The sequence below is a fragment of the Physella acuta genome, unplaced genomic scaffold, assembly GCF_028476545.2.
Source record: "Physella acuta isolate Inbredline_101_S28 unplaced genomic scaffold, ASM2847654v3 ptg000082l, whole genome shotgun sequence".
NCBI lineage: Eukaryota > Metazoa > Mollusca > Gastropoda > Physidae > Physella > Physella acuta.
The window spans coordinates 42188-67463 of record NW_026731602.1 but is presented as its reverse complement, the minus strand read 5'-3'; the positions used below and the strand labels follow the sequence as shown (position 1 = coordinate 67463).

Below are 25276 nucleotides of genomic sequence, written 5' to 3'. Positions count from 1 at the left end.
GTGTATGCCAACCTCTGTAAACCACCTTGATAAATCTGCTTGTACACCGGAAACGAAAGGAAATATTTACAACACTTTTTGTTTTTTTTTTTTTCTTTTGAGGCAACACTTAAAATTTAAACCCAGTTTGTTTGATCGGCTTTGAAGAAACATTTTTATTTGTTGAATGCACATCTTTTTATTCATGAAGGCCTGGTTGCCAATTTTCTTTTTAATACAATATTATTGCAAACACACTAGGAAGTGGGGAAGTTTATCTCTTAGCGTAATGTGTAAACCTGTTTAAAGATTTCAAAACGTGTTGTTTCGAAGAAAGGGATATAGCTACATTAAGCGTGTTTTATATGATTTTAAAAATAATTGAACATAGCAACATTAAAGTGTGTTCAAATGATTTTAAAAATAGTTGAAAATAGCAGCATTATAGTGTAATCAAATGATATTTTTAAAAAGTGAAATTGCTACACGAAGCGTGTTCTCAAAAATATGAAACAACCAACCACTACGAGATGCAACCGTGGGTTGTCTAGCATATCTCAACCACCTGTCAACCCTCTTGTAATAAAGATATATGTTTAACTTCAAGTGACTGAGGGCCACCTCAACACCCGCCCCCCCCCCCCCACCCCCAGGAGGCAGAACTGGTCTAGAGGGGCACCCACAGCTCCAGACTCTCTCACTCTCCACCTCCCAGAGGCAGAACTTTCTAGAACAACGAATCATCATCTGATATCTGGGCTGTGGTGTTTTGTTTGCCGGCAGCTTAAGGAGAATTCGAACCACCCAGTCGGCAGCAGAATGTGACATTAAACGTCAGAGTAGGTAGTGTGGTAATGTGACATTAAATGTCAGAGTAGGTAGTGTGGTAATGTGACATTAAACGTCAGAGTAGGTAGTGTGGTAATGTGACATTAAACGTCAGAGTAGGTAGTGTGGTAATGTGACATTAAATGTCAGAGTAGGTAGTGTGGTAATGTGACATTAAATGTCAGAGTAGGTAGTGTGGTAATGTGACATTAAATGTCAGAGTAGGTAGTGTGGTAATGTGACATTAAATGTCAGAGTAGGTAGTGTGGTAATGTGACATTAAATGTCAGAGTAGGTAGTGTGGTAATGAGACATTAAATGTCAGAGTAGGTAGTGTGGTAATGTGACATTAAATGTCAGAGTAGGTAGTGTGGTAATGTGACATTAAATGTCAGAGTAGGTAGTGGGATAGCCAGACTGGTGAGTACTTACTGTTGCAAAGTGTCCGCACGTGTTTGCACTGCCGTTGTCATAACCCAGCAGGAGTTACGTGGAGAATTCTAAGTGTCGGAGACTGGTCAATTAGGTAACAGCTTCGTGCTGGATACAATGGAAGGCCTACCTGTTGGTGTCTGAGTGTACTAAGTAGCACCGTGGCTATCCCAATTAACTACATAGCTAACCTAACAAAAGACCACACAACTACCACGGTTAACACAATTAACGACCACAACACTACCATAGTTACCCCAACAAACGAGTTACTGCAAGACTTACAGACATCACGGTTCTACCTTTGCTACCTGGAGCGCCTGCACCCTGTAACCCCCCCCCCCCCCCCCCCACAAGGCGGCCCCACCTGGTGCCGGCACGGATACGCCATTGTTGGCGCCCCCTAATAGCCCAGGATGCTAAGATCAACCCGAGCTAGTCCCCTAGTACTGTAACCCCCTTACGTAACCAGCGCCAAAATGCCAGCTGTACTAATGCACTTGCAGGAATAGTTCCAAAGGATTCCCAGAAACGAGTAAAAGGTTTACGCATTTTTATAATGCCCAACGCATTTCCTGAAATCTCAGGTAAATATTTGCGTATACCTTGCGGCATATTCAGCTAAGAGCAGACGGTTCTAGACCTTGATCTAGGCTGGATTTAGTTGAATCTGGACAACTTCTTACACCTCTGCCTGACTGGCTGGCTGGCTGACTGACTGACTGACTGACTGACTGACTGACTGACTGACTGACTGACTGACTGACTGACTGACTGACTGACTGACTGACTGACTGACTGACTGACTGACTGACTGACTGACTGACTGACTGACTGACTGACTGACTGACTGACTGACTGAAGATTAGAAGTTACGATATACTCGCCTAAGGGCGGGGGCAGATAACTCTCAGCTTGTCAAAATGTTACCCCGGTTCGAATCCTAGTTGGGAACAAGCCAATTTTAGGCGAGTTTGACTTATCAACGATCTCTCATTGTAATATCCGAGCACCAAGCAACCAAACTATTTTCATAAATAACAGTCTTCTTGGATAGAAGACAACAGCATGTCGGAAATATCCCCCCACCCCCACACACACCTGGTCTTATATCTAATAACATCATGCTCGTTCTGTGTTGTAAGGAATCCTTTAGTGTATGTATTGTATGGTCATATGATAATCTGAGGACCAACGGACTTAAATCACTCAGCTCTCAATTGACTCGACGCCAACACACTGTCCCTAAACCCCAACCCTACACACTGCCCCTAAACCCTAACCCCACACTGCCTCTAAACCCTAACCCCACACTGCCACTAAACCCTAACCCCACACACTGCCCTTTAACCCGACCCCCACACAGTGCTCCTCAACCCGACCCACACACTCCCCCTTTTCACACCCCCACACACTTCATCTTGACCTGACCCCCACAGACTACCCTTTAACCCAACTCCAAGCAATGCTCTAATGACCATACCCACACACAACGTCATTGACCCCCACACAATCACCCACACATGGTATTGTAAAAAGCGCTTTGTTCTATTTGAGTGATGTATAATATGCCTTATATAAACGTTATATCAAGGCAGACCATATGCGATAAATGTTCCCACCAAGCATCATTTTACCATGATACCCATTATTTAGCTCCCCAGGACATCTTCTCGCTATAACTTGCCTTCGCCCCACTGCCTTTTCCGCCCAGGACCCCCAATATGTGCTGACATTTGATCCGCTAACCTACCCCTAACCCCAACCCTACCCCTAACCCCAACCCTACCCCTACCCCTACCCCTAACCCCAACCCTACCCCTAACCCCAACCCTACCCCTAACCCCAACCCTACCCCTAACCCTAACGGCCCTGCTGACCCGTTTGTAATCAGTCCACTAACCCAGAGCAATAACTTGTCAAACTAACTGACAAGAAAAATGTGTTCTGTTGCAGCCTACCCCCTGCCCCACCCCCCTCCCCCCCCCCCCCTCCCACACAGCCTCTATCTACCCGTCCACATGTAAATAAAAAAAAAACTAATCAGTTTTTTCCCCTTAAGAAAATTGTTTGGTGCGAGTGATAGCCCTTACAGCGCCAGTACAGAGAGGGGGAGTAACCGATAGATCACGTTTGTTTACAATAACAAGAGTTATCTGGAAAATAAATACTTTAAAAGACGGGTGGGAGGGGATGGGTGGGGTCAGGCGAAATATTGGCGTCAGTTCGTTTGTTCAATAAGATGGGCGTGGTGTCTCGAAGGGTTAACTTAGAGAGCTGTGAGGCTATCGATTTTGATCAATCAGATCATCAATCTATCGTCTGTATACATACACAATCTCAGTTCTATCATCACACATTATCCTCTCTATACATACACAATCTCAATTCTATCATCACACATTATCCTCTCTATAGGCTACATACACAATCTCAATTCTAACATCACACATTATCCTCTCTATACATACACAATCTCAATTCTAACATCACACGTTATCCTCTCTATACATACACAATCTCAATTCTAACATCACACATTATCCTCTCTATACATACACAATCTCAATTCTAACATCACAAGTTATCCTCTCTATACATACACAATCTCAATTCTAACATCACACGTTATCCTCTCTATACATACACAATCTCAATACTAACATCACACATTATCCTCTCTATACATACACAATCTCAATTCTAACATCACACATTATCCTCTCTATACATACACAATCTCAATTCTAACATCACACGTTATCCTCTCTATACATACACAATCTCAATTCTAACATCACACGTTATCCTCTCTATACATACACAATCTCAATTCTAACATCACACATTATCCTCTCTATACATACACAATCTCAATTCTAACATCTCTAAACAATACAGTCTATGGGCTCTGGTCTCAGAATCTGAATGGGATAGGCTAATCCACAAATGGCCTACCACAAGACATTACTAAACCACCACACCACACCCTTCCACTACACAACACCCTACCACCAGAACCTCCCCCTTCCACTACACCACACCCTTCCACTACACAACACCCTACCACCAGAACCTCACCCTTCCACTACACCACACCCTTCCACTACACAACACCCTACCACCAGAACCTCACCCTACCACTAGACCCCTACCCTACCCCCACCCTACCACCCCACTCTACCAGAGTTTCTTCCAGGCATCTCTTCGGGAATTTTTTTTCCGCCCCCCCCCCCCCCGAACGAAATGAAATTTATATAATTTATATAGAAAATATATACTCTTAACAGTGTCCGTCCCCCCCCCCCGAAGAAAGTCTACCGCCCCCCCCCCCCCCCACAGAAAATTTCAAGTGCCCCCCCGGAGAAAAAAGTCTGGAAGAAACACTGCACCCTACCACTAGACCTCTACCCTACCCACACCCTACCACCAGAGCCTCACCCTACCCCTACCCTACCGTCACCCTACCACCCGACCCACCGAACGTGTAAAAGTTATTTACAATATGGCTTTCCCTCTTGCACCTTTTCCCTTCTTAGACTTTAATCTCTACCCTTATACTGAGCATTCTTAATACCCAATACAAAAAATTTCTGTGAAAATCAGATTGTATTATTCCACTCTGGATGAAACTATCACTATGTAGATGTTGGTTAGCCGTACACCGACTTTATTACTTTTTGTGATGTCCTTATTAATAATCAGATGTTGATTTTTTTTCTAGCCTGCTCGTGACTAATATATGTAAATTCTATTTGTCTTTAATTTTTAAAATGTACAAGTTTTGACATACTTAAAGGACCAAACTTATCTTCAGAACTTTAACTATAAACAGATTATTTACCGAGAAAATAAAAAAAAAAACCAAGCTTGATCCAGTGTATGTGGTGGTGACGGTCTGTTTGTTGCTGTTGCAGGTCTGACCGCGATGGCGTCGTGTCCGCGAGTAGAGCTTGATGTGATGTCCAGCTCGTGTTTCAACGAGTACAGCCTCCAGTACTACAACATGCAGACCAACCCGCTCAAACTCTGCTGCGGCATCGATGTGGAGACTCTCAGGGCCTTCTGTGGGTAGGTGGTCTCGTTCTGTCAGACACTGACATCTGACAGTGACACGTGGCACTGACATCTGACACTGACACGTGGCAGTGACATGGCAGTGTCATGTGACAGTGACTTGTGACAGTGACATGTTGTAGTGATATGTTGAAGTGACATGTGGTATTGACACATGACAGTGGCAGTTACAGTGACATGTGACAGTAACATGAGATAGAGACATATGGCAGTGACCTGTGACAGTGACAAGTGTCATGTTGTATTGGTATGTGGCATTAACATGTTACAGTGACATAGGCCTACTGTACTGTAGAGGCGTGTGGCAGTACCACATGGCACTGACATGTGGCACTGACATGTTACTGGCATATGTCAGTGACAGTGAAAGTATCAGTGGTGTATGGCAAAGACATAGGATCATAATGACATTGTCACACTGACATTTCAGGTTTTTATTATTTCTTTGCAGGCCATTTGTGTTCATTTTGGTTTTATGATAAACGCGCAGTAAGAAAAATACGCAACAAGACAATTGCACAAACTGAAAAATACGCAAACATAAAAATGCGCACGAATTGTGCTGATATTACTGTGATATTGACAAATCGTGCGCCGCTTATCAAATGTGCACTAATTAACAGAGAGTGCACCAAGCATCCGGTAAAGACACCCAATCACACATCCACACACCTTGCGTTATGCTGTTGCCCCAACCATTTCTTATTTTATTGAAAGCGAGAGATGTATCCACAAAACTATGTTCGTTTAATAAAACTTTCTATTTTAAGCAAAATATAATTGGATTTTCAACAAAAACTTTTTAACAGCATGATCGTTTAGCCAAAGATACAGCAACAAAATTGGTGCAGTTAAACTGGGACTAATTTAAAAGAAGAAAATTAGGCTGTAAAACTGTTTTACAAGCTCACTTTCACGTCTCACTCTTCACGCATCATGGTTCACTCCTCCATTTTCACTTATTCTTATGAACTGAGGTTAGAAGTTAAATCTTACAAAGTGGTGTGTCGTACGGTGGTTTCTTTCTTAAAGAAGGTGGTTTCTGTCTTAAGGTCGGTGGTTTATGTTTAAAAGTCGGCGGTTTTTATAACGTCGGTGGTTTCTGTGTTTCTGTGTAAAGTCTGGTCTATTTTAAAACAAACACATAATTTGTCATGCAAAGGCTTATAAAGAAAATCTACATATACCACATATAACACACCCCACAAGATCGGACATAACCCAAGATACGTCATATAACAATGTCACATACAAGTGGAGATAACACAGCCCGTGTATCTGCTAGCGGTAACCAGAGTAATGTCCCCTAGCCACACATTAGCTATACGTTTTACTTCAGCTGGGTACCAACTTTAGCTGAGTGTTGTTAAAGGGTCACGTGACCTCGTCTCATTGGATGGAGCGGTTGCCGCCATCTTGGTGTACAGTTAACCTGGTGTTGTGTGGAGAGTTACAGACTACAGAGAGCTGGACAAGACAGTGTCAAACTTTGGTCAACTGGCTTGGTCCGTGTGTGAACTTGATGTACCTCAAGACTTTAGACCGGGGGGGGGGGGGGGAACACACACTGACCCTCCCCCTCCCTCCCCCTAACGGCGCCTTAAATATGCCAGACACAAGCACGTGCTGACACCAGCGGGGAGTCCCGATAGGGTGGGATGGGAGGGGGGATAAGACAAGGGGGGGGGAGGTTGAGACAAGCAAATCATCCCTGCCCTAGACGGCCCGCACACTGTGGTATCACCCGGTAGATAAGGGGTGAGTTGTAGCCCTTTGTTAACATAGCGAGTACCGCCGTATTTATAGTTTAGTGAGTAGTGTCCCCTCGCACTGGTGGTGTGGTTATGGTATCACCCTCACTGGTTGTGTGTGTGTGTGGTATCACCCTCACACTGGTGGTGTGGTTATGGTATCACTCTCTCACTGGTGGTGTGGGTGCGGTATCATCTTCATATTGGTGGTGTAGTTGTAGTATCCCCCTCACATTGCTGGTGTGGTTATGTTATCACTCTCTCACTGGTGATGTGGGTGTGGTATCATCTTCATATTGGTGGTGTGGGTGTGGTATCACTCTCTCACTGGTGGTGTGGTTGTGGTTTCACCCTCACACTGATTTCGCCCTCACTAGCGATGTCGGTGTGGTACGAAACTTTCACCAGTAGTGTACACTGTATCACAGGCCGCACCCCACATGTCCATTTATCTGTGTGTGTGTGTGTTGGATGCGAGAGTGGAAGTGTGTGAGGAATGAATATGTATAAGTGTGTGATAGATGAATGTGTATAAGTGTGTGATAGATGAATGTGTATAAGTGTGTGATAGATGAATGTGTATAAGTGTGTGATAGATGAATATGTATAAGTTTGTGATAGATGAATGTGTATAAGTGTGTGATAGATGAATGTGTATAAGTGTGTGATAGATGAATGTGTATAAGTGTGTGATAGATGAATGTGTATAAGTGTGTGATAGATGAATGTGTATAAGTGTATGAGATAAAGTTAGCGTGCACCATTTGATGGTGCTGGAAGTTAGGTGAACCACGGGAAGTGACGTAATACTTCGACCCCTGACCTTCCCCGTGTAACTCCAGACGAACCCCTCATACAATCTACCAGTCTAGATCGTATCCACAAAGGGAAGTTTTAAAATTTTACTGCCTGGCAAAAGTTCCAGCAAGACTACCGTGAGAACAAATTGTTCCGCTCACCGAATCTTGAACCCTCGACACAAGCCTCAAGGGCAGATAACACCGCTCCATTTGTGGCTGATCTAAGGGAAGCAACAATGATAAAGCAAGTTGAGTTAAGGGCACAAGCCACAATCAAGCACATTTTTATAAACGATCTCCGGGTCATCAAGTGCACACCGCTTTAAAACTAACGCACTATCTGCCCTTTAGTGCCCCAGAAATGTCTGATGCAGAAGTTGATTGTCTCATCTCACAATACAACGTTTACTAGCGTCCTTCTAATACACGTTTAAAATGTAAGGGCGCATAAGAAACGACTAGATAACCATTACATTATGGAACATGGACGCCGTGAGTAATTCCATGTTAGTCTGTAGACATTCATGTAGTCTCTTAGCCGTCTCACAGCTTAAGTAAACTTGTACGGTTGTCTTGGTTTAGTCTACTCAATAATTCTCTGTGGCTTAATTAACTGGTTTTTTAGATAATAAATATAAAACATAATTTGGGGCACCGAAGTTCAGGGCCCTAGGTGGCTGCCCGGTCAGCCTAGCCACTGAAACAATTAGATTTGGTGTTAAATAATTTAACTATGGCGCCCACACACAGACACACCTGCCTGGTGCTGTGTGCTCCTTACACCTTCAGCAGGTGGGCCCTTACATCTGTAACTGTAGCAGGTGGGCCCTTACATCTGTAACTGTAGCAGGTGGGCCCTTACATCTGTAACTGTAGCAGGTGGGCCCTTACATATGTTACAGGTGGGCCCTCACAGCTGTCACAGGTGGGCCTTTACATCTGTTACATGTAGGACCCTCACACCTGTCTCAGGTGGGCCCCCAAACCTACATCCAGCGGACCCTCAACTATACAAGGGGCCCATCATACCTGTCAAACATGGATTCTCTGCGCCTCAGTGTTAAAATCTACTCCGTCGTCGCTCTGTGATCTTCATTAAATCAGTCGCTGTCTGTCTTTTGTTTTCCTACACCTTTATTTGGCATGAGATAATTATTGTCTTCTGTCTGTCTTTTGTTTCCATACACTTTAGTCTGGCGTGAAATAATTATTGTCTTCTGTCTGTTTTTGTTGTCTAAGACATGCCTTCATGTCTGTCTGTATTGACAAAGTTCTGGATTAGGAGACAATCTTTTGGATGAGAACATTTAGTGTTAACCAGGCCTTACGAACAATGGAGGGAAATAATTAAACCGGCATTGCTGCATGTTATGGCTTGGTCTTATTTGTTAAAACGGGATTCACATTTCAAAGACACGGGGGGGGGGGGGGTGGGAGGGAATCACGCCGCCAATCTTACACGGTCACACGTACACAGTCAGACTTACAATCATACAGACACACTCACAATTACACAGTCACGCTGTCAAACCTATCTGTCTCACTTGTTAGCACACACTAGCCAAGTTAACAACGTACAATAAAACTTACAACTTCAAAAACCTCACAATATTAACCAACGACAAAAAACCTACTATTGTGATTATGACAGGCAGGAAATGATAATGCCACCAGCTTTTGAATTCGTTAACAATTCTATGTGTACCGCAGTTGTAAAAATTCAATTACAAATTTTCCCGGGGGAAAACGATACGCCTGCCCTGATGTTTTCTAGACGTCTGCATTGATTTTCAAACCGTAAACATTTGTCTCCCATAGTTCTACAGCCTTAGTAAACTATGGGAAAGATAACTCGCTTTGACTTTTCTCCGATGTTGGGGAATCTTCCAGAACCTGTCCGTGTAATCTTGAATGGGACAGTAAAGCGCAGTAACAATAGCTTCAAAGTTAGCCCGTGGCATTAAACTTCACCGAATGTCGCCATTAAGCGGAGGTACAGCGTTCTTCATCGAGCTTATCCCATTATGCCGCCTGCTGCGCATGCGTTGTTTATCTGGGACGTCCTCCTCAAAAAATGGCCAACTATTCTTGGTCTACTCTAAATTATGTTTTTTATTTCCTACGGCGAAACAGCGGGGAGTGGGTGAAGGTTTGAACATTTGGTTTGATTTTTTCTTGGTTATTTCAAATATTTTTTTGAAGCAACTTAACTTCAAAACAAAGAGTAATTTTAATTATTTTTTTTAAACGCTACGTTAAATTTATACAAACGGTGGAAATCATAGTGTTATCAATGTTAAATTAAAAGACACTGGCTGAAATATTTGCTAAACACGTGGAGTCATTTGTATATGTAGAGTCTGTTTTAAACTGCCGGATCTCAGAGCCTAAATTTTTACCCCCCCCCCCCCACACACACACACTAAAAAATATTTGCTTCAGATATTTTTGCTTCTTGTACCGTGCTGTGATCCTAGCTCTACAGAGAGCGGTATGAATGTTGGCCTGATTTTTCCATGTTGCCGTCTGACAGGTTTATAATGAAACACGTCACTCGCGGTGTCGGGGGTGTTCCTCAACTGGTGTACTGAAAGCGCATGCGCCAACCCCGAACACAAAATAGAGGTTGTTTTAAAACAAAAAACGGAAACTTTGCAGTTGGAATAAATTGTATTGTCAGCGTATCCACGAAAAATGTTTAGTTTTCAAATAGTTAATTGGTTTTAGGAGACAAAATATTTTAGTGTTGGAGGGATAAATATTTATCGAAACAAACCTGTATTTTTTTCCAAAAATGTTTTCCCCTATTTTATCTCACACAAGCTCTTGTCATTTGAACAAATCATTCTTTTTTTCCCTTTAGCTCCTACAAAAGCTCCATGACATATAACAAATGTTTTTCTCCTTTAGCTCCTACAAAAGCTCCATGGCGTGTGTCCGACACTTAAGACAGCAGTGTCCTGTGTACGAACACCGAGTCATTGACGCCGCTGTTGACGCGGCCCTGCTTGGGAGTCAGGCCATCCTGCATGACCTGTGCTCAGATGACAGCCTTATAGAAAGTAAGTTCTTGGCCATCTCAGTTTTTGGCCATGTCAGTTTTGGCCATCCTGCATGACCTGTGCTCAGATGACAGCCTTATAGAAAGTAAGTTCTTGGCCATCTCAGTTTTTGGCCATCTCAGTTTTTGGCCATGTCATTTCATAGGACGTCACAAGAACAGGTGAAATCTACTTCACCTATTCCAAGGACCGTCAGGTTCGAAAGGGTAATTATATCCGTTTTTAAAGAAAAAAAACCTTCACTTTTTTTAAAAGACATGTGTTAGTGTGCTACTGGCCATTACTCTCTCTCTCTCCCCCCCCCACCCTACCATTGAATGGGTGATGTAAATAAATACAATAAATACCATCCTATTTCTACATTTTTAAAGGGCTAATTGTTTTGACCGCCTAAAAAAAATCTAAACCTACGCGCTTAAAAAAAACCTGGCTTAAAAAAAAAAAGTAGTCCAATGACGTCACCGGAAGTGAATTAGAAGGACGGCTCGAGTGACATGCGCAGAACTTGGTCAATGCCCCAGTGGAACTAGCACCGCCAATTAAAGACTCCACTGGCGGTAATTTATCAGCTAAATACGTCACACCGTCTGCTTTTGTTCTGGTTTAACCCCAGCCCCACCCCCTTTGCCCCCCCCCCCCTGCTCACGTGACATGGAACTGTTGAGTGCAGACACCTTACACGTGATAGGTTATATTTATATACAAATATATAGGTTATATTTATATACCTATATATATAGGTTATATTTATATACCTATATATAGGTTATATTTTAGGCGAGTTGATGTTTCAAGATGGCGTCCTACTAGAGCCCCCCACCCCCCCCCCCCCCCCCCAGACAATCCGATCAATCCAAGGAAGTGAGAGACTCCTGTCTGGCGCATTGTGTTCTACTGTAGGGGCTCGTCAGTTACTCTACTCGGACCTTAACGGTTTGGGTTCAGTCAAGGGGAGGGGTAAATTAGAGATGGGGTTGGTCATTAATGCTGAGTTAGAGATGGGTTGGTCATTAATGCTGAGTTAGAGATGGGGTTGGTCATTAATGCTGAGTAAGGGATGGGGTGGTCATTAATGCTGAGTTAGAGATGGGTTGGTCATTAATGCTGAGTTAGAGATGGGTTGGTCATTAATGCTGAGTTAGAGATGGGATTGGTCATTAATGCTGAGTTAGAGATGGGGTTGGCCATTAATGCTGAGTTAGAGATGGGGTTGGACATTAATGTTTAGTTAGTCATTAAAGCTGAGTTGACCTGGTCGATGAGCGCCAGGGTGTGTAGCTTGGAGGGGGTGGGTGGGGTCCCAGGGGTGGGTGGGGTCCCAGGTGCGGGTGGGGTCCCATTGGTCTCTTATAGTCGCGAGTCAATGCTAGCCGCCCCCCCCCCTCCCAATCAACACACCAACTGCTGTGTTGAGACACACTCCCCATATAAAGTGTAAGCATGTAAGAGAGGCTCCCCTCACTGTGTACCAACACCTGTAAGATACCTGCACTTTACCGAACATGCCCACCCCCTCACAACGTAGAGTCTTATCTGAAGAAAAAAGAAGCAACTTTAAAACAGCACACGTAACGCAGCACAACCTGTCTAATAATTCCTTGTTGTATTTATTTGAATTAATTACATCCAATCACAACCTTGGCCTAAAAATAGTACCAACCTGTCACGTGCTCCTATCATGGCGGCTTCCGTACGTAAACAATTTTTTTTAATATCGTGTTTTCTAGTCTGTGTTTCCTTAGATAACAGTTAATGTTGGGTTACTGGGGAACATGTTCCTTTTTGCTCGGTGTCAGGGCAGATACTGGGGCGTTCAGATACACCCCCTCCCCAGTTTTCTTAGGGTCCCTTCGCCCCTGTTTCTCTCAGACATTTTGCTTCAGGGGAGGGTGGCACCTCAAGCGTTCTGGGGTGGGGCGGACAATGGTTGAAGGATGTATTTTCTAATTAAATTATTTTTTCTCCAAGAAGGGAGAGGGTTGTGCTCCCCCCCCCCCCCACCCCAAGAAATGACTGATCCAACTGACCATGTGTGACACATATGTGACACATTAACCGACATTTTGTGACATAAGAACTGCCATTTTTTTTACATGTTTTCATCTCTCACACCTTTGTCCCCAACCTCACATGTTTTGACCGATCACACCTCTGTCCCCACCCTCACATGTTTTGACCGCCTCTGTCCCCACCTCCCACATGTTTTGACCGATCACACCTCTGTCCCCACCTCCCACATGTTTTGACCGATCACACCTCTGTCCCCACCTCCCACATGTTTTGACCGATCCCACCTCTGTCCCCACCTCCACATGTTTTGACCGATCACACCTCTGTCCCCACCTCCCACGTGTTTTGACCGATCACACCTCTGTCCCCACCTCCCACATGTTTTGACCGATCACACCTCTGTCCCCACCTCCCACATGTTTTGACCGATCCCACCTCTGTCCCCACCTCCCACATGTTTTGACCGATCACACCTCTGTCCCCACCTCCCACATGTTTTGACCGATCACACCTCTGTCCCCACCTCCCACATGTTTTGACCGATCACACCTCTGTCCCCACCTCCCACGTGTTTTGACCGATCACACCTCTGTCCCCACCTCCCACATGTTTTGACCGATCACACCTCTGTCCCCACCTCCCACATGTTTTGACCGATCACACCTCTGTCCCCACCTCCCACATGTTTTGACCGATCACACCTCTGTCCCCACCTCCCACATGTTTTGACCGATCACACCTCTGTCCCCACCTCCACATGTTTTGACCGCCTCTGTCCCCACCCCCACATGTTTTGACCGCCTCTGTCCCCACCCCCACATGTTTTGACCACCTCTGTCCCCACCCCCAGGCTATGCAATGCACCAATCCTGCTTCACCAATGCCGGACCGGCGTCAGAGAAATGTTTCCTGGAACATCTCAACGACTTCACTTCCGGCAACAAGATCCGGTTCCTAACCAAAGTCACGTACAGAAAGAAGGAACATTTTTGCCAGTAAGTGCCTCAATGCCCAGCAGTTGACAACCCACCGCGTTCATCATGAAACCACACCAATGGTTTAAACCTGTTACACGACAATTACAAAATATCATGTGGCTAGGATAACGTTTCAGGGGTGTATTGTTTGAGTGAAGTTTGACAAAGATTACAGACGTTAGACCTAAACAATTAGTGAGTACTGGAACCTTAGTGGGAGGTGGTACCTTACATGACGTCAAGGGCATGTCACAACTCAACAGTTTGAAAGTTGGTACCTATGACGTCATGGACATTAATTTTGTGTGTGTTCCACAGCAAAATGCGGGCCACGGTTGAGTGCGTCAGGCGGCGCATCAACATGACGTGTGGGGCTAAGGCCATCCCCCTGTCCGAACTTTTCGTCAAGACGATGGTCAACGAGAGCTCCCAGTGTGACTACACCGTCCCCAACCCATCCAACCATCAACCTATGGTGAGTACCAACCCATCCAACCTATGGTGAGTACCAACCCATCCAACCATCAGCCTATGGTGAGTACCAACCCATCCAACCATCAACCTATAGTGAGTACCAACCCATCCAACCATCAGCTTATGGTGAGTACCAACCCATCCAACCATCAACCTATGGTAAGTACCAACCCATCCAACCTATGGTGAGTACCAACCCATCCAAAAAAAAAAAACAGCTTATTATTGTAGGCAGTGTTTCTTTCGGGCATCTTCTACCGCCTCTCCCCCCACCCCAACGAAATATAATTTATACAGGAAATAAATACTTTTACAAGTGCCCCCCCCCCCCTTTCCAGAGAAAGAAGTCTGAAAGAAACACTGAAATAAATAAAGCTTTATTTCACAATAACCTACCCACCAATCTTTACAATCACGCAACGCAACAATCACCAGTCATACATCAAGGATTGAATTGTTCGTCCTGGTGTTTAAGTGCCAAGATAACTAGCCAATCACGGCCTGCCACGTAACGTCGCCCATCATATCCCGGAAGTGACGCCCCAGTTGTAGTATGCGCCACCGGAAATGGGAAATGGCGGTCGCTGTTTGGACTAATAAAGGGCGTTAAGCCCATTTCCGTGCAGCAGACGACGAGGAAAACTATAAAGATGCTAACTCAAAATTTTTCTTCGATTTTTTTATTGGCTGCAAAGTTGGGAGGATACTGGCTTTACTATGGAGTACTGTACCTTGTTGTACTTGAGTGTTGGGGGTTGTATTACAACTTGTGTGTATGGGGTGGGGGTGTGGGGTCGGTGTAGATGTTTCTAATCTAATTTTCTGAAGTCTTGGGTATGGAGGTGCCACGTGATCAGGGGGCGTGGCTTCCTGCTGGAGATTTCATTTTCAACGTGTCGTTCGGCTTGATTGATCCAGGCCATCAGATGACATCGATCTGCTGTTGGCTGAGATAACAATTTGTGGGAAAGCAGAGGGGGGGGGGGGGATATAACAATAATGAGTGGAATGATAACAATTGTCGTGGAGAAAAAAAAATATTAAAAGGACTGGCTTCCACTGTCAAGTTTTGTCAATAAATGATCAATAAGTTACGCATGCTGTTGTTATACGCTGATAAAAAAGTCATAGTTGGTAATATCACCTCGGTTTTCCAATGTGTGTTTTATACAGGCTATTGGGGTGTAAGTCTAGTATACCTTCTTCTGAGAAACTATTTGAAAAGCTCAGCTAGTTTCGATGTCCAATAGGTTTTTAGACAAAATTCTTGGAAAAAGTATGGCTTTAATAATAGCTCGGCGATTCGTTGATAAAAAAAACACTTCTGAAACACTGTTTAAGCGATTTAGTCTCCTGAATATTTTTAAAATAAAAACTTGAAAGCGAGCAGTTATTTATCAAGGGAAGCAACCCAAGTAATATTTTATTCCTATTAGTTCTGCATAGTTTCCTCCCTTGGATAACATCTTTTTAAAATAGAATTTATATTAATAAATTACCAACAATTATGAATTATTTTTTCAAATTATACACTATCCCATTACTAATATTTTATTCATTATAAAATGTTTTTATAATAAAATGTCTAAAATTGAATAAAACAATGAAATTTCACAGTAATTTCCATAAAGAAATCTTTTTTTTAAAAATCTGCTATAATTCTCAATCTGCAAGAATAATTGTCAGCTATTAAAATATCCGACATGCCACGAAGTAAAGTCAACAGCATCTTAAAATGATGTTTTTTTTTTATTTTCACCAGCCAACAAACAAACCTATCTCAAAGAGCACCCACATCACAGATAAGGGGAGATCAGGAGGAGTAGGCAGTAGTCTGAAGGGAGAGAACACCGGTCAACAGCTGGGATATGTGCCAAGTCTTGTGGTTCTTTCTGCTTTTGTCTCCTTATTTGTTAGACACAGAGGACTGGAGTTATAGTACAGATTGTTTGTGTGTATATATGTTTATGTATATTTAAATGTTTATGTATAATATTTATATGAATTGTGTGATGTGTGCAGGTCTACACAAAATGTTAGCCATTTTATTATTTTAATTAAAATGTTTTTCTTTTTATTATTTTAATTTAGATATTTTCACTTTTATTTTTTAAATAATTTCCCTTTTCATTATTTTAATAAAATTGCTTCTATTAATTTAATAAAAATGAATTCAAATGTCGGCCAAAAATTAAGCCCTGTCATAATTTTACAATTAGGCCTGTAAGAATAGTAAAGGAGTTTTGTCTAAAACTTTAGTTGAGCAGAATTTTTGCTTGAAGAAAACTTTTTTTTTTTTTTTTTAAAGTTAAAAGTAACTCAAAATACTATTGAGCTAAATTAAAAAAAAAAAGTTAAAATGATGGTTAGTACCTGGCTAACTAGATCTATATCTTTGTTTATTTTAACTATTTTTCAACAGCAAAATAAAAATTTAAACTGTGGCCAAACAAGTTTTCTTTTTACAATTTAAGAGCTCTTACCTCTCTAGTTTTGATTGAATATTTACTAAAACTTAAAAAAAAAATTACTTACAATCTAACTTCACCACAGGTAATTATTTTGAACTTTTCCTATACATTATTTTTTTTAGAATTTGTAACAACTAAAATTAGAACATAACATGAATAAAATATGAAATCTAAAGTAAGCCAAAATAATTTTCTGCTGAAGAGCTAGTCAAGTTGGGTCTGCCCTGAGGAAAAATTAATCCCTACTGGCAATCAGCTCTAAGTGTTACACATCCCAAAATAGTGTGAGTCATCATCCATATCCTTAGTCTAAATCTTTAATTCCATCAAACTAATACCATGAAATGATTACAATAATTTAGCAATAACTTTATGCAGTCAGGGTAAGCACTGTCAAAATATTTGATTTGTAATAGATAGCACTGATTCATTGATGCTTTGTTTTGGTCAGTGGTTCTAAAATGTATAACATTGTCCCCAGAATGGAAGAGTGTTATGTACTGCTTTGTTTGTTCATTTGTGTGTTGCTAGTTTATGTGATTGACATATGAGAAATGTAATACATGTGAAAATAATTTGAGTTTGCTTGTAAATAATATTTAAAATATATTTTTTTTTATATTTATACTAGATGCTAGTAGTATATTTTAACCAAATTAAAATATATGTGCATAAGTCAAAGTATTTTATTAACTTCTGTAGTGATGTATTCGATGATGGCAATTGTCCTTGTTTTTCACACTGTTTTGTCCTGTTAATGTTTTGTTTGGGCTGGGCATAACATCAGATGCATTGTAAATTAAGACCTAGATCTAATATTGTTTTTTTTTGTTTTGTTAATTTGCTGTGGATAATCAAGTTTTCTTTCTGTAATGTATTCAGACTATTTTGAATCAAATGCAATTTTCACTTTGCTAAAATCTTTTTAAAATAATACCTGAGAATAAAAACAAATATTATTTTATTGCAATATTTTTTTTACTCAAAGTGTCAAGTAATTTTTTTTACAATTATGTGGATAACCTGATATGGATAGTTTTTAAGACTGTCCTATGGAGAACATGGCTCTAGATCTGCTGATATGTTTTATGAAGATGTAAATAATTTTTATCTTGTTTTTCACAGAATTTGAAAAATGTGATTTGTGTTTGCTTTTTATTTTAAAGAAATAATTATATTGAAAAGGTAAAAGCAGCTAGAGCTAGTCTCTATATGATCAATGTTTCATCTTGTTTGTCGATTTTGTTTTATTTTAGGTTTTATAGAAACAGTTACATTTAAATAGTTGTTTTTTTTAACATTTTTGTTTAAAAATAATTTCCCATTTAATTATGTTAATCAAAACCAATATGCAAATAAACTAATCAACTCCAATGGGGGGCCATTGGCATCACTTGTTTGTAAACATTTCAATAAAGATGGCTGGTGACACCAGGTTTAAAACTACTTTGTTTTGTGTCTTTTAAAAACCTTAATTCAACATCTCACTACTGAAAACAAAGCTTATAATATGATCAGCATTGAAACTGATATCCAAATATCAACATCAACATTTTTGAGATTACAACTTTGTATCCAAAAATTAACATAACCTTTCAGGTGTAAAGAATGATTGATTTGACCTAATGACTTTAGTCTGATGAGGGACTCTTGTTTACTAAAAATAATTTAATAATAAAAATGGGTGCTGCAGTTTTTCTTTGGAAAAAAAGTTCATTGTTTATATTCATAGAATAGTTGAATGATTATGTTTAGCCTACATAAATGGATGCTATTTACAAAATGAAAAAAAAAACATTAAAAAAACATTTTGCAGACAGTAAATGAAAATGGTGTAATTTGTACTAAAAACAGAATTTGTAAATATAAATGGTGTAATTTATACTAAAAACAGAATTTTACGCCTTGGTATGAAGGAACTGTAAAGTGCCTGCACTTTTAAATAATCAGAACACTAATACGACTATTACAGCAGCTTTCCTGTGGGCCCACCGAATTTTTTTCCTGGGGCCCACCAGGTTTTTTTCCGGTAGACCGACGGGCCAGTCCACACAGACATAAGCCTGGAAGCCAATATAAATCTAAATGACGTGACTAATTGATTAAAATAGTCATATTTTCATGTTTGGTATATCCTACTCTAGATAGGGGCCAGCAATCATACGTGCAAGGCTTGCACCGAACACTCCATTGCCCCATTGCTAAAGCGTGAGGACCACCGTGAGCCCCATCAAGCCCCGGACACCGCTATCACTATCATCAGCCATCATGATCGACAGTGACCCATATCTCATCGCCAGCCAATCGCTGTGCGCTACGTGTATTCTTACCTCCTCTTATCGAGAGCTCGACATAAGGCCACGTCCACTATAGGTAATTAACTATTACCATCACCTGCCACTTCAAAAGGAAAATATTATGTATTCATTACATCGGTTTTTGTCTGGTAGAATGTAATTTAAGTAATGTGGTAGCACGTGTGTTTACACATGGGGGCGGGGCTTTGATAACTAGCACGCGCACTGGGTGAAAGTTGGGACACGTATTTTGTAGTGACGTGTTTTATTGGGAGTAGGGGGGGAGGCATGGGATGGGCCCAGTGGTGTTGTAGTGCTGGGGGGGGTCATGGGATGGGCCCAGTAGTGTTGTAGTGCTGGGGTTTAATTCTGCTTGGGTCACTCCGACTGGCCAGAGGTTTGTCCTAGTTAAAGATCTAATTATAGTATGTGTAGCATTGCGTCATCACGGTCATCAACGTGATAACTATTAATAAAATGTCCCCAAATAGGTCGCATTGACCCTTAATTACCCTTGCACCGTCACGCCGACCATAAATTAACCTTGCACCGTGTAGTCTCCACAATAAGGTAAACGATGAACTGTGATGTGTCCACAATGACATCCATGTCATGTGTAAATGACATTCCTGGATGCTGTACGTTGTACATAAAATAAACCATTACATTCACGTTTATCCTCCATACTGACAGAATGTAATGTGGCCAGCACACTGTTGCATAGAAAACGAAATAATAAAATAAACAATCTTTGTTGCTAGTAAAACCGAACAAGAGATGAATTAATTTCAATCGGCGTATTGATATTAGCCACCCACACCGGCCTATTCGTAAACCACAAAGCATGAGTAACTTTTCCTATTTTGCAGATATAGCGTTAAAAATAGCATAATACTCTCTAAGCCATAACGCTTTACAACCGGAAGTTTCCATACACTTGTAATACAAAGTTTCGTTAGATGACTGAATCGTTTAGCTTTCTAACTTTGTTCTGGAGAGCACTTGTTTTTGTGTCGTTACACTGACAGCAAATTCAACCTTAGGACTAATCTGTTTTGCTAAACGGAGGTAGATCTACCATGCACCCAAATAAACTCAGGCGGGTCCTTTTTGTTCTCTTACCCCTCATGCTGGTCCTGGCAATATTTAGTAACATTTACATAACACTTAAAGCCTTTACAAGTCAGTCGACGGCTTCAAAGCCGCCCAGGATAAAATTCCGGTACCATTTGAATGATGAGCCTAGCGAAGAAAATAAGAAATTGCCTTATTACTCTAGGCAAACCCTGTTGCCATTCGATGCCCGTGACCTTTTGATCCCCGGGAGTTATGAAGAAACCATGACTAAAATGCTCATGAGAATTCGACGGAAGATTATCATCAATGACTATTCTTTTAAATTCCATATCAGCCCGCGACTTATCTGCGACAAAAAGGTCATTGACCTCGTTCTGTGTATCACCGTGCCCGTTGACCAGTTCCAGGAGCGTGAAGATCTCCGGCAGACGTACCGGCGGAAAGAGCAGCTTCTCAGAGACTCGCTTAACGTCGTCACCATCTTCGTGGTGGGCGAGCCAAGTGAGGACCGCAGCATTCAGGAGGGGGTGGAGCAGGAGGCCCGTACCCACGGGGACATCATGCAAGCCGGGTTCGTGGACACGCCCTTGACCGCCAACATGAAGACACTGGCGGCCCTCAAGTGGGTCAACACCTACTGCTACAACGCCACCTTCACGGTGAAGACGAGCGACGAATGCGACATCAACATCCCGCTGGTGCTGACAGAACTCAGGGCCAGGAGACAGAAGACGCCGGTCTTCATGCTGGGCAAGATGGCCACCAGTCAGATGAAGAACCCCAACACCACTGGCCTACACCTCCCAGACGACACCTACCAGCTGGAGAAGTACCCCGACTACCTGTACGGTGCCAGCACAGGCTACCCCACAGAGGTGGGCTACCTGCTGTACGAGGCAGCTCTAAGACTGCCACTCTTTCAGTCAGAGGAGATCTACTTCTCCGGCATCTGTGCTGCATTCATCCACATACCACGTTATGACTGCGAGGCATTTTATTTCTCAAACTGTTCCACGCAGGAAGAAATGTTAAGACTTGAATACAGTTAAATACACTGTGAACACACTTGAATACAGTTAAATACACAGTGAACACACTTGAATACAGTTAAATACACAGTGAACACACTTGAATACATAATGGATACACTTTAACACAATTCATTTGCAGATCACCTTTTATTTGTTATTGTATAATCAACAAAATATAACTCAAGGTTTGTGTTTCAAATGTTTGGCCACTTAATAAAATAGATGACTTCTCTCATATTGTGTTTGATCTGGCCACTGATGGGGCATATATCACAAAAACAAATTGTAATTATGTAACAAAATTAACGATACCAAATTAACACCTCTAATAATTGTTGATGTAGAACACCACCAATATTTGGCACAATAAGAGAGAGAAAAAAATTCTTGAGACGTGCTTACAGCATGTGGATATGGTAAGCCAAGCTTTACAATGTCAGAAAAGATACTTGTAAAAAGGGGAGTGGCATTTCATGAAGAGAATATACAAGTTTCATGAAAATAAATATCATGAGGTATTAACCATATGTACAATATAAGGAACAGGAGACTCCAGGCATTAGAAATATTTTAATACAGCATTTGTCATACACACTTAATCCGCACATTATACACACAACCTATCTCATTACACACTCTCCTCATACACCTGACACTTCACACACCAGTCACACCATCACCTGATATTTCAAACACCTGTCACACTATACATCTGAGTGCCATCCTGAAGTGGATGACACCATGAAAGACAGTATTCTTCACATTGGCAATGTCACAATAGAAAACAAAATCAACAACAGAGGTTCCCACACTAGCATTACTAGCTCCCTCTGACTCAGCAGGGCAAGCAACTCTTGCTCAACTCTACCAAGACAGCTACACCTAGGGTAAATATCTCATACAACTAAATAATTTTAAGCTAAACTTTATAAGGTTTTACATTAGAATCAAAATTAAGTAGGGAGAACCAAAAATATAATGAAATTAAAAAAGGTATTAATTCAATAGCAAGTTGGATCTCAACATGAATAAACAAATAAAATAAGTAGGCTAACAAGACAACTACAATCATAGACCCAGCCACCACCACTAACTATGTCCTATCTACTGGAGAAGACATTCAACTAGCTGTTGTATTAAAATATCTAGCTATACTAGAATATAACTATAGTATGTACATCATATGTTCAGCATCTTTCTTTCACAAATATCACAACTTTGTTTAGGTCTCTAGCTTAAAGAGATCTAAAGGTATACATTGTAGTGTTCCATAGAAAATGTTTGAATGTGCAGATACACCCTATACCAGTGCATCAAATTTTAAAAAATAACAAGTTTTTGATATTCAAATAAAGGATGAAAAGAATAAGCTGGCTAAACAAAGGGAAGCAATGTCATTAGTTTCAATAAGGCACTAACCAAACTGAATGCCTGGCCTAAAAAAACAGCTGAGAAGAGTTATCACACAGGGGAAATTAACCATCAAGTTTTATGAACACTGGGTGTAAGTGATGACTTGGTTGCCTACACGCTGCGTCACCTTAGTACACCTCTGCTGTCCTGAAAATAAAACAAAAATGTCATTTGAATCAATTTGATTATATTGAAAAATAAATCTAATTGCTTACAAACAGTTACCATCACACTTACTTACACTTAACAAAAATAATGCAACCGTCAAAATATTTAACAAGAGGAGCAAATTATTCCAGTAAATAAATTACTAACTACTAATTATTACATGTACTCAAACTACAAATGAATTTAACAAAAACTATCTTACTGTTCTGAGAGAACTGCTGATGATGCATGCTGTGGTGCATATTATGGTGCAAGTCATGGTGCCTCTGGTGGTGATGGAAGTGATGGCCTGAGTTGTGGGCCCTGTCGTACTTGTTGTGCCCAGAGAAGAAATCATCAAACATATCATCACCAAAACCACTATCAAATGCAAAGTGACCTCCAAAACCACCACTAGGTTTTCTGTGTCCTCTGAGAGAATCGAAGACATCGTCTTCATCATCATCATGAAACAGATTATCAAAATCAAAGAAACTTCCTCCGTTGCCAAAGTTGTTGAAGTGCTTGAAGCCATCGTTGCCATGGTGTTTATAGTGATGACCTCTGTTGTGCATGTTCATTGCCTCGTCAAACTGCTTGAAAAACTGTTGGAAATCAGCATGTTGGAAGCCTCCACCATGGCCACTGTTTGCATTGAAACTGTCATCCCCATTCATGTCATACTGCTTTCTCTTCTCTGGATCACTTAAGATTTCATAAGCTGCAATAGAGAAAGAAAAAACATGATTGATTTATTATTGCTTTAAAAATCTAATAATTATTGAAGCCTACAATCTTATGTTATTTGGAAGTATGATTTTTTTTCTTTGACAGTATAAAAAGTGAAATGCAGCTACGGCTAGATTGTTTAGTCTCAGAACTTGAAATAGACATTTATAACAAGCCAATTTAAAGTTAAAACAAAACATTTTGAGACAGTGATGATCTTCTAAAATTAAATTTACGAGCCGACCCGCGGCGTATCATACGCCTCTATTTAGTTGTTTTATTTTCTACTTTTCAGTAATTCATCAATAGTGAATTCGACAGTACCAATGCTGCCACTGAAAATATTTGCTTTTAAACACTATCAGTATCTCGTTAAAGATGATACCCCCCCCCCTTTCCCCAACCCCTACCCCCCCCCCCCCCGTGAAAGCAAACTCCTCTTAGTTACCTCGCCTAAGTTTAAAATCGTTTCAAACTAAATTATCTGCCCCTAATAGCCGTCACTAAACCCGGCTCTATGATTGTAAACATTTAGCGTGAACCACAGCTCACCAGACCATCACATGTAGGGGTGGGGGTGGTAGGGAGCGCGCTTACATCTTGTTTTCTAATGTCTCCAAGAAGAGAATTATATATATAGATTATGGATCTAATGTCTAATAAAATAAGCTGTTAGTAATAGTAAGTATGCAGTTTACACTCTAGTCTAGAGTGCTTCTATTACTAAATACAAATACTGTGTGCACAGTCTATATTTTATAATACTGTAACTGGTAACAGTACTACACTAGTAAACATAAAAATAAAATTTTTAAAATATAACACTTGAACTGAACTTTTAGAATTTTAAAACAGTAAGTAACTGTAACTTGAGTAGACCTAAACAATTAACAAACTGTTCTAACAACAGATGAGAACAGTAACCACAAAACTAAAATCTAAAACCACGTACCTTTACCAATCTTTAAAAACTTCTCTTCCGCACCCTTTTCTTTATTTTTGTCTGGATGATATTTTAAAGCAAGTTTCCGAAAAGCCTTCTTGATTTCCTTGTCACTTGCCGATTTACGAACTCCTAGAATTTTGTAATAGTCTTCTGCGGCATTGGCAACGACGAGAATCGCCAAATAAAGCGCACACACCACCAAGTAGTTTGGATAAAGATTCATTCTTTGATTCTGCAGTACTGGGGAAAAAAACTACTTTTTGATCAGATCTCTAGTCAACACTTTTCGTATTTTAGAATTAGGATATTATAGATCTAGATAGATCGAGAATCTAAATCCACTGTGCAAACTGAGCGACAACAGAGGCTTGCTTATAATAGAAGAGCAAATAAATACACATTACGTCATGGAAAACTGCCAGTTTAAATGTTCGGAAAAACTGCCAAAATAAGTATTCTAGTTAAAATAAAATCTTGTAGAACATGCAAAAGTATTTCGCCAACCAACAAACTGTGGTAAAGCCTAATTTGTAGAGACATAATCAATCTACGTGTAGGCTTAGATATCATAGTTAAACTTGAAAATAAAAGTTATGTATTATATTCCCTTATATATCACAATCCACACAATATCTATTTTCTTGTTCAATTATCTATAAATGATGATAAGTGAGTAGAGTATTGGCTCTAGAACATAAGCACTGAATAATTTCTCTTTCTAATTTGTGGCGGTTTAATTAATCTAGGCCACAATTAAATAATTATCAATGCATTG

At 40.9% G+C, this 25276-nt stretch overlaps 3 protein-coding genes across 3 annotated transcripts in view; 2 read left to right on the top strand and 1 right to left on the bottom strand.

Annotated features, from left to right (window-relative positions):
- LOC131957903 (uncharacterized) overlaps positions 1-18298 on the top strand; it is a 93622-nt gene extending 75324 nt beyond the window's left edge. Inside the window, exons 3-7 of the mRNA XM_059322736.1 lie at positions 5157-5310; positions 10778-10929; positions 13790-13934; positions 14235-14391; positions 16153-18298. Of these exons, the coding sequence (XP_059178719.1) occupies positions 5157-5310; positions 10778-10929; positions 13790-13934; positions 14235-14391; positions 16153-16329 (785 nt within the window). The 3' untranslated portion in view covers positions 16330-18298. The remainder of the gene's footprint in view (positions 1-5156; positions 5311-10777; positions 10930-13789; positions 13935-14234; positions 14392-16152) is intronic.
- A 1872-nt stretch (positions 18299-20170) lies between these two features.
- LOC131957894 (beta-1,3-galactosyltransferase 5) lies at positions 20171-21577 on the top strand. Its single transcript, XM_059322728.1, has one exon. It carries the CDS (start codon positions 20238-20240, stop codon positions 21282-21284), a length of 1047 nt encoding a protein of 348 aa, XP_059178711.1. The 5' UTR covers positions 20171-20237; the 3' UTR covers positions 21285-21577.
- Positions 21578-21715: 138 nt separating this feature from the next.
- LOC131957908 (dnaJ homolog subfamily B member 9) lies at positions 21716-24901 on the bottom strand. Its single transcript, XM_059322749.1, has 3 exons — positions 24508-24901; positions 23050-23547; positions 21716-22826 (listed from the first exon to the last, which is right to left on the bottom strand). The coding sequence occupies exons 1-3, from the start codon at positions 24722-24724 to the stop codon at positions 22756-22758; spliced, it is 786 nt and encodes a 261-aa protein (XP_059178732.1). The 5' UTR covers positions 24725-24901; the 3' UTR covers positions 21716-22755.
- Positions 24902-25276: the final 375 nt, after the last annotated feature.

Bases quoted from the DNA above. Each gene is read 5' to 3' on its own strand.
- LOC131957894 (XM_059322728.1), top strand. From the start codon at position 20,238: ATGCACCCAAATAAACTCAGGCGGGTCCTTTTTGTTCTCTTACCCCTC.
- LOC131957908 (XM_059322749.1), bottom strand. From the start codon at position 24,724: ATGAATCTTTATCCAAACTACTTGGTGGTGTGTGCGCTTTATTTGGCG. The intron at 23,548-24,507 runs GTACGTGGTTTT...TCTCTATTGCAG, and splicing joins GTTTTTAAAGATTGGTAAAG to CTTATGAAATCTTAAGTGAT. The intron at 22,827-23,049 runs GTAAGATAGTTT...TTTTATTTTCAG, and splicing joins TCAGCAGTTCTCTCAGAACA to GACAGCAGAGGTGTACTAAG.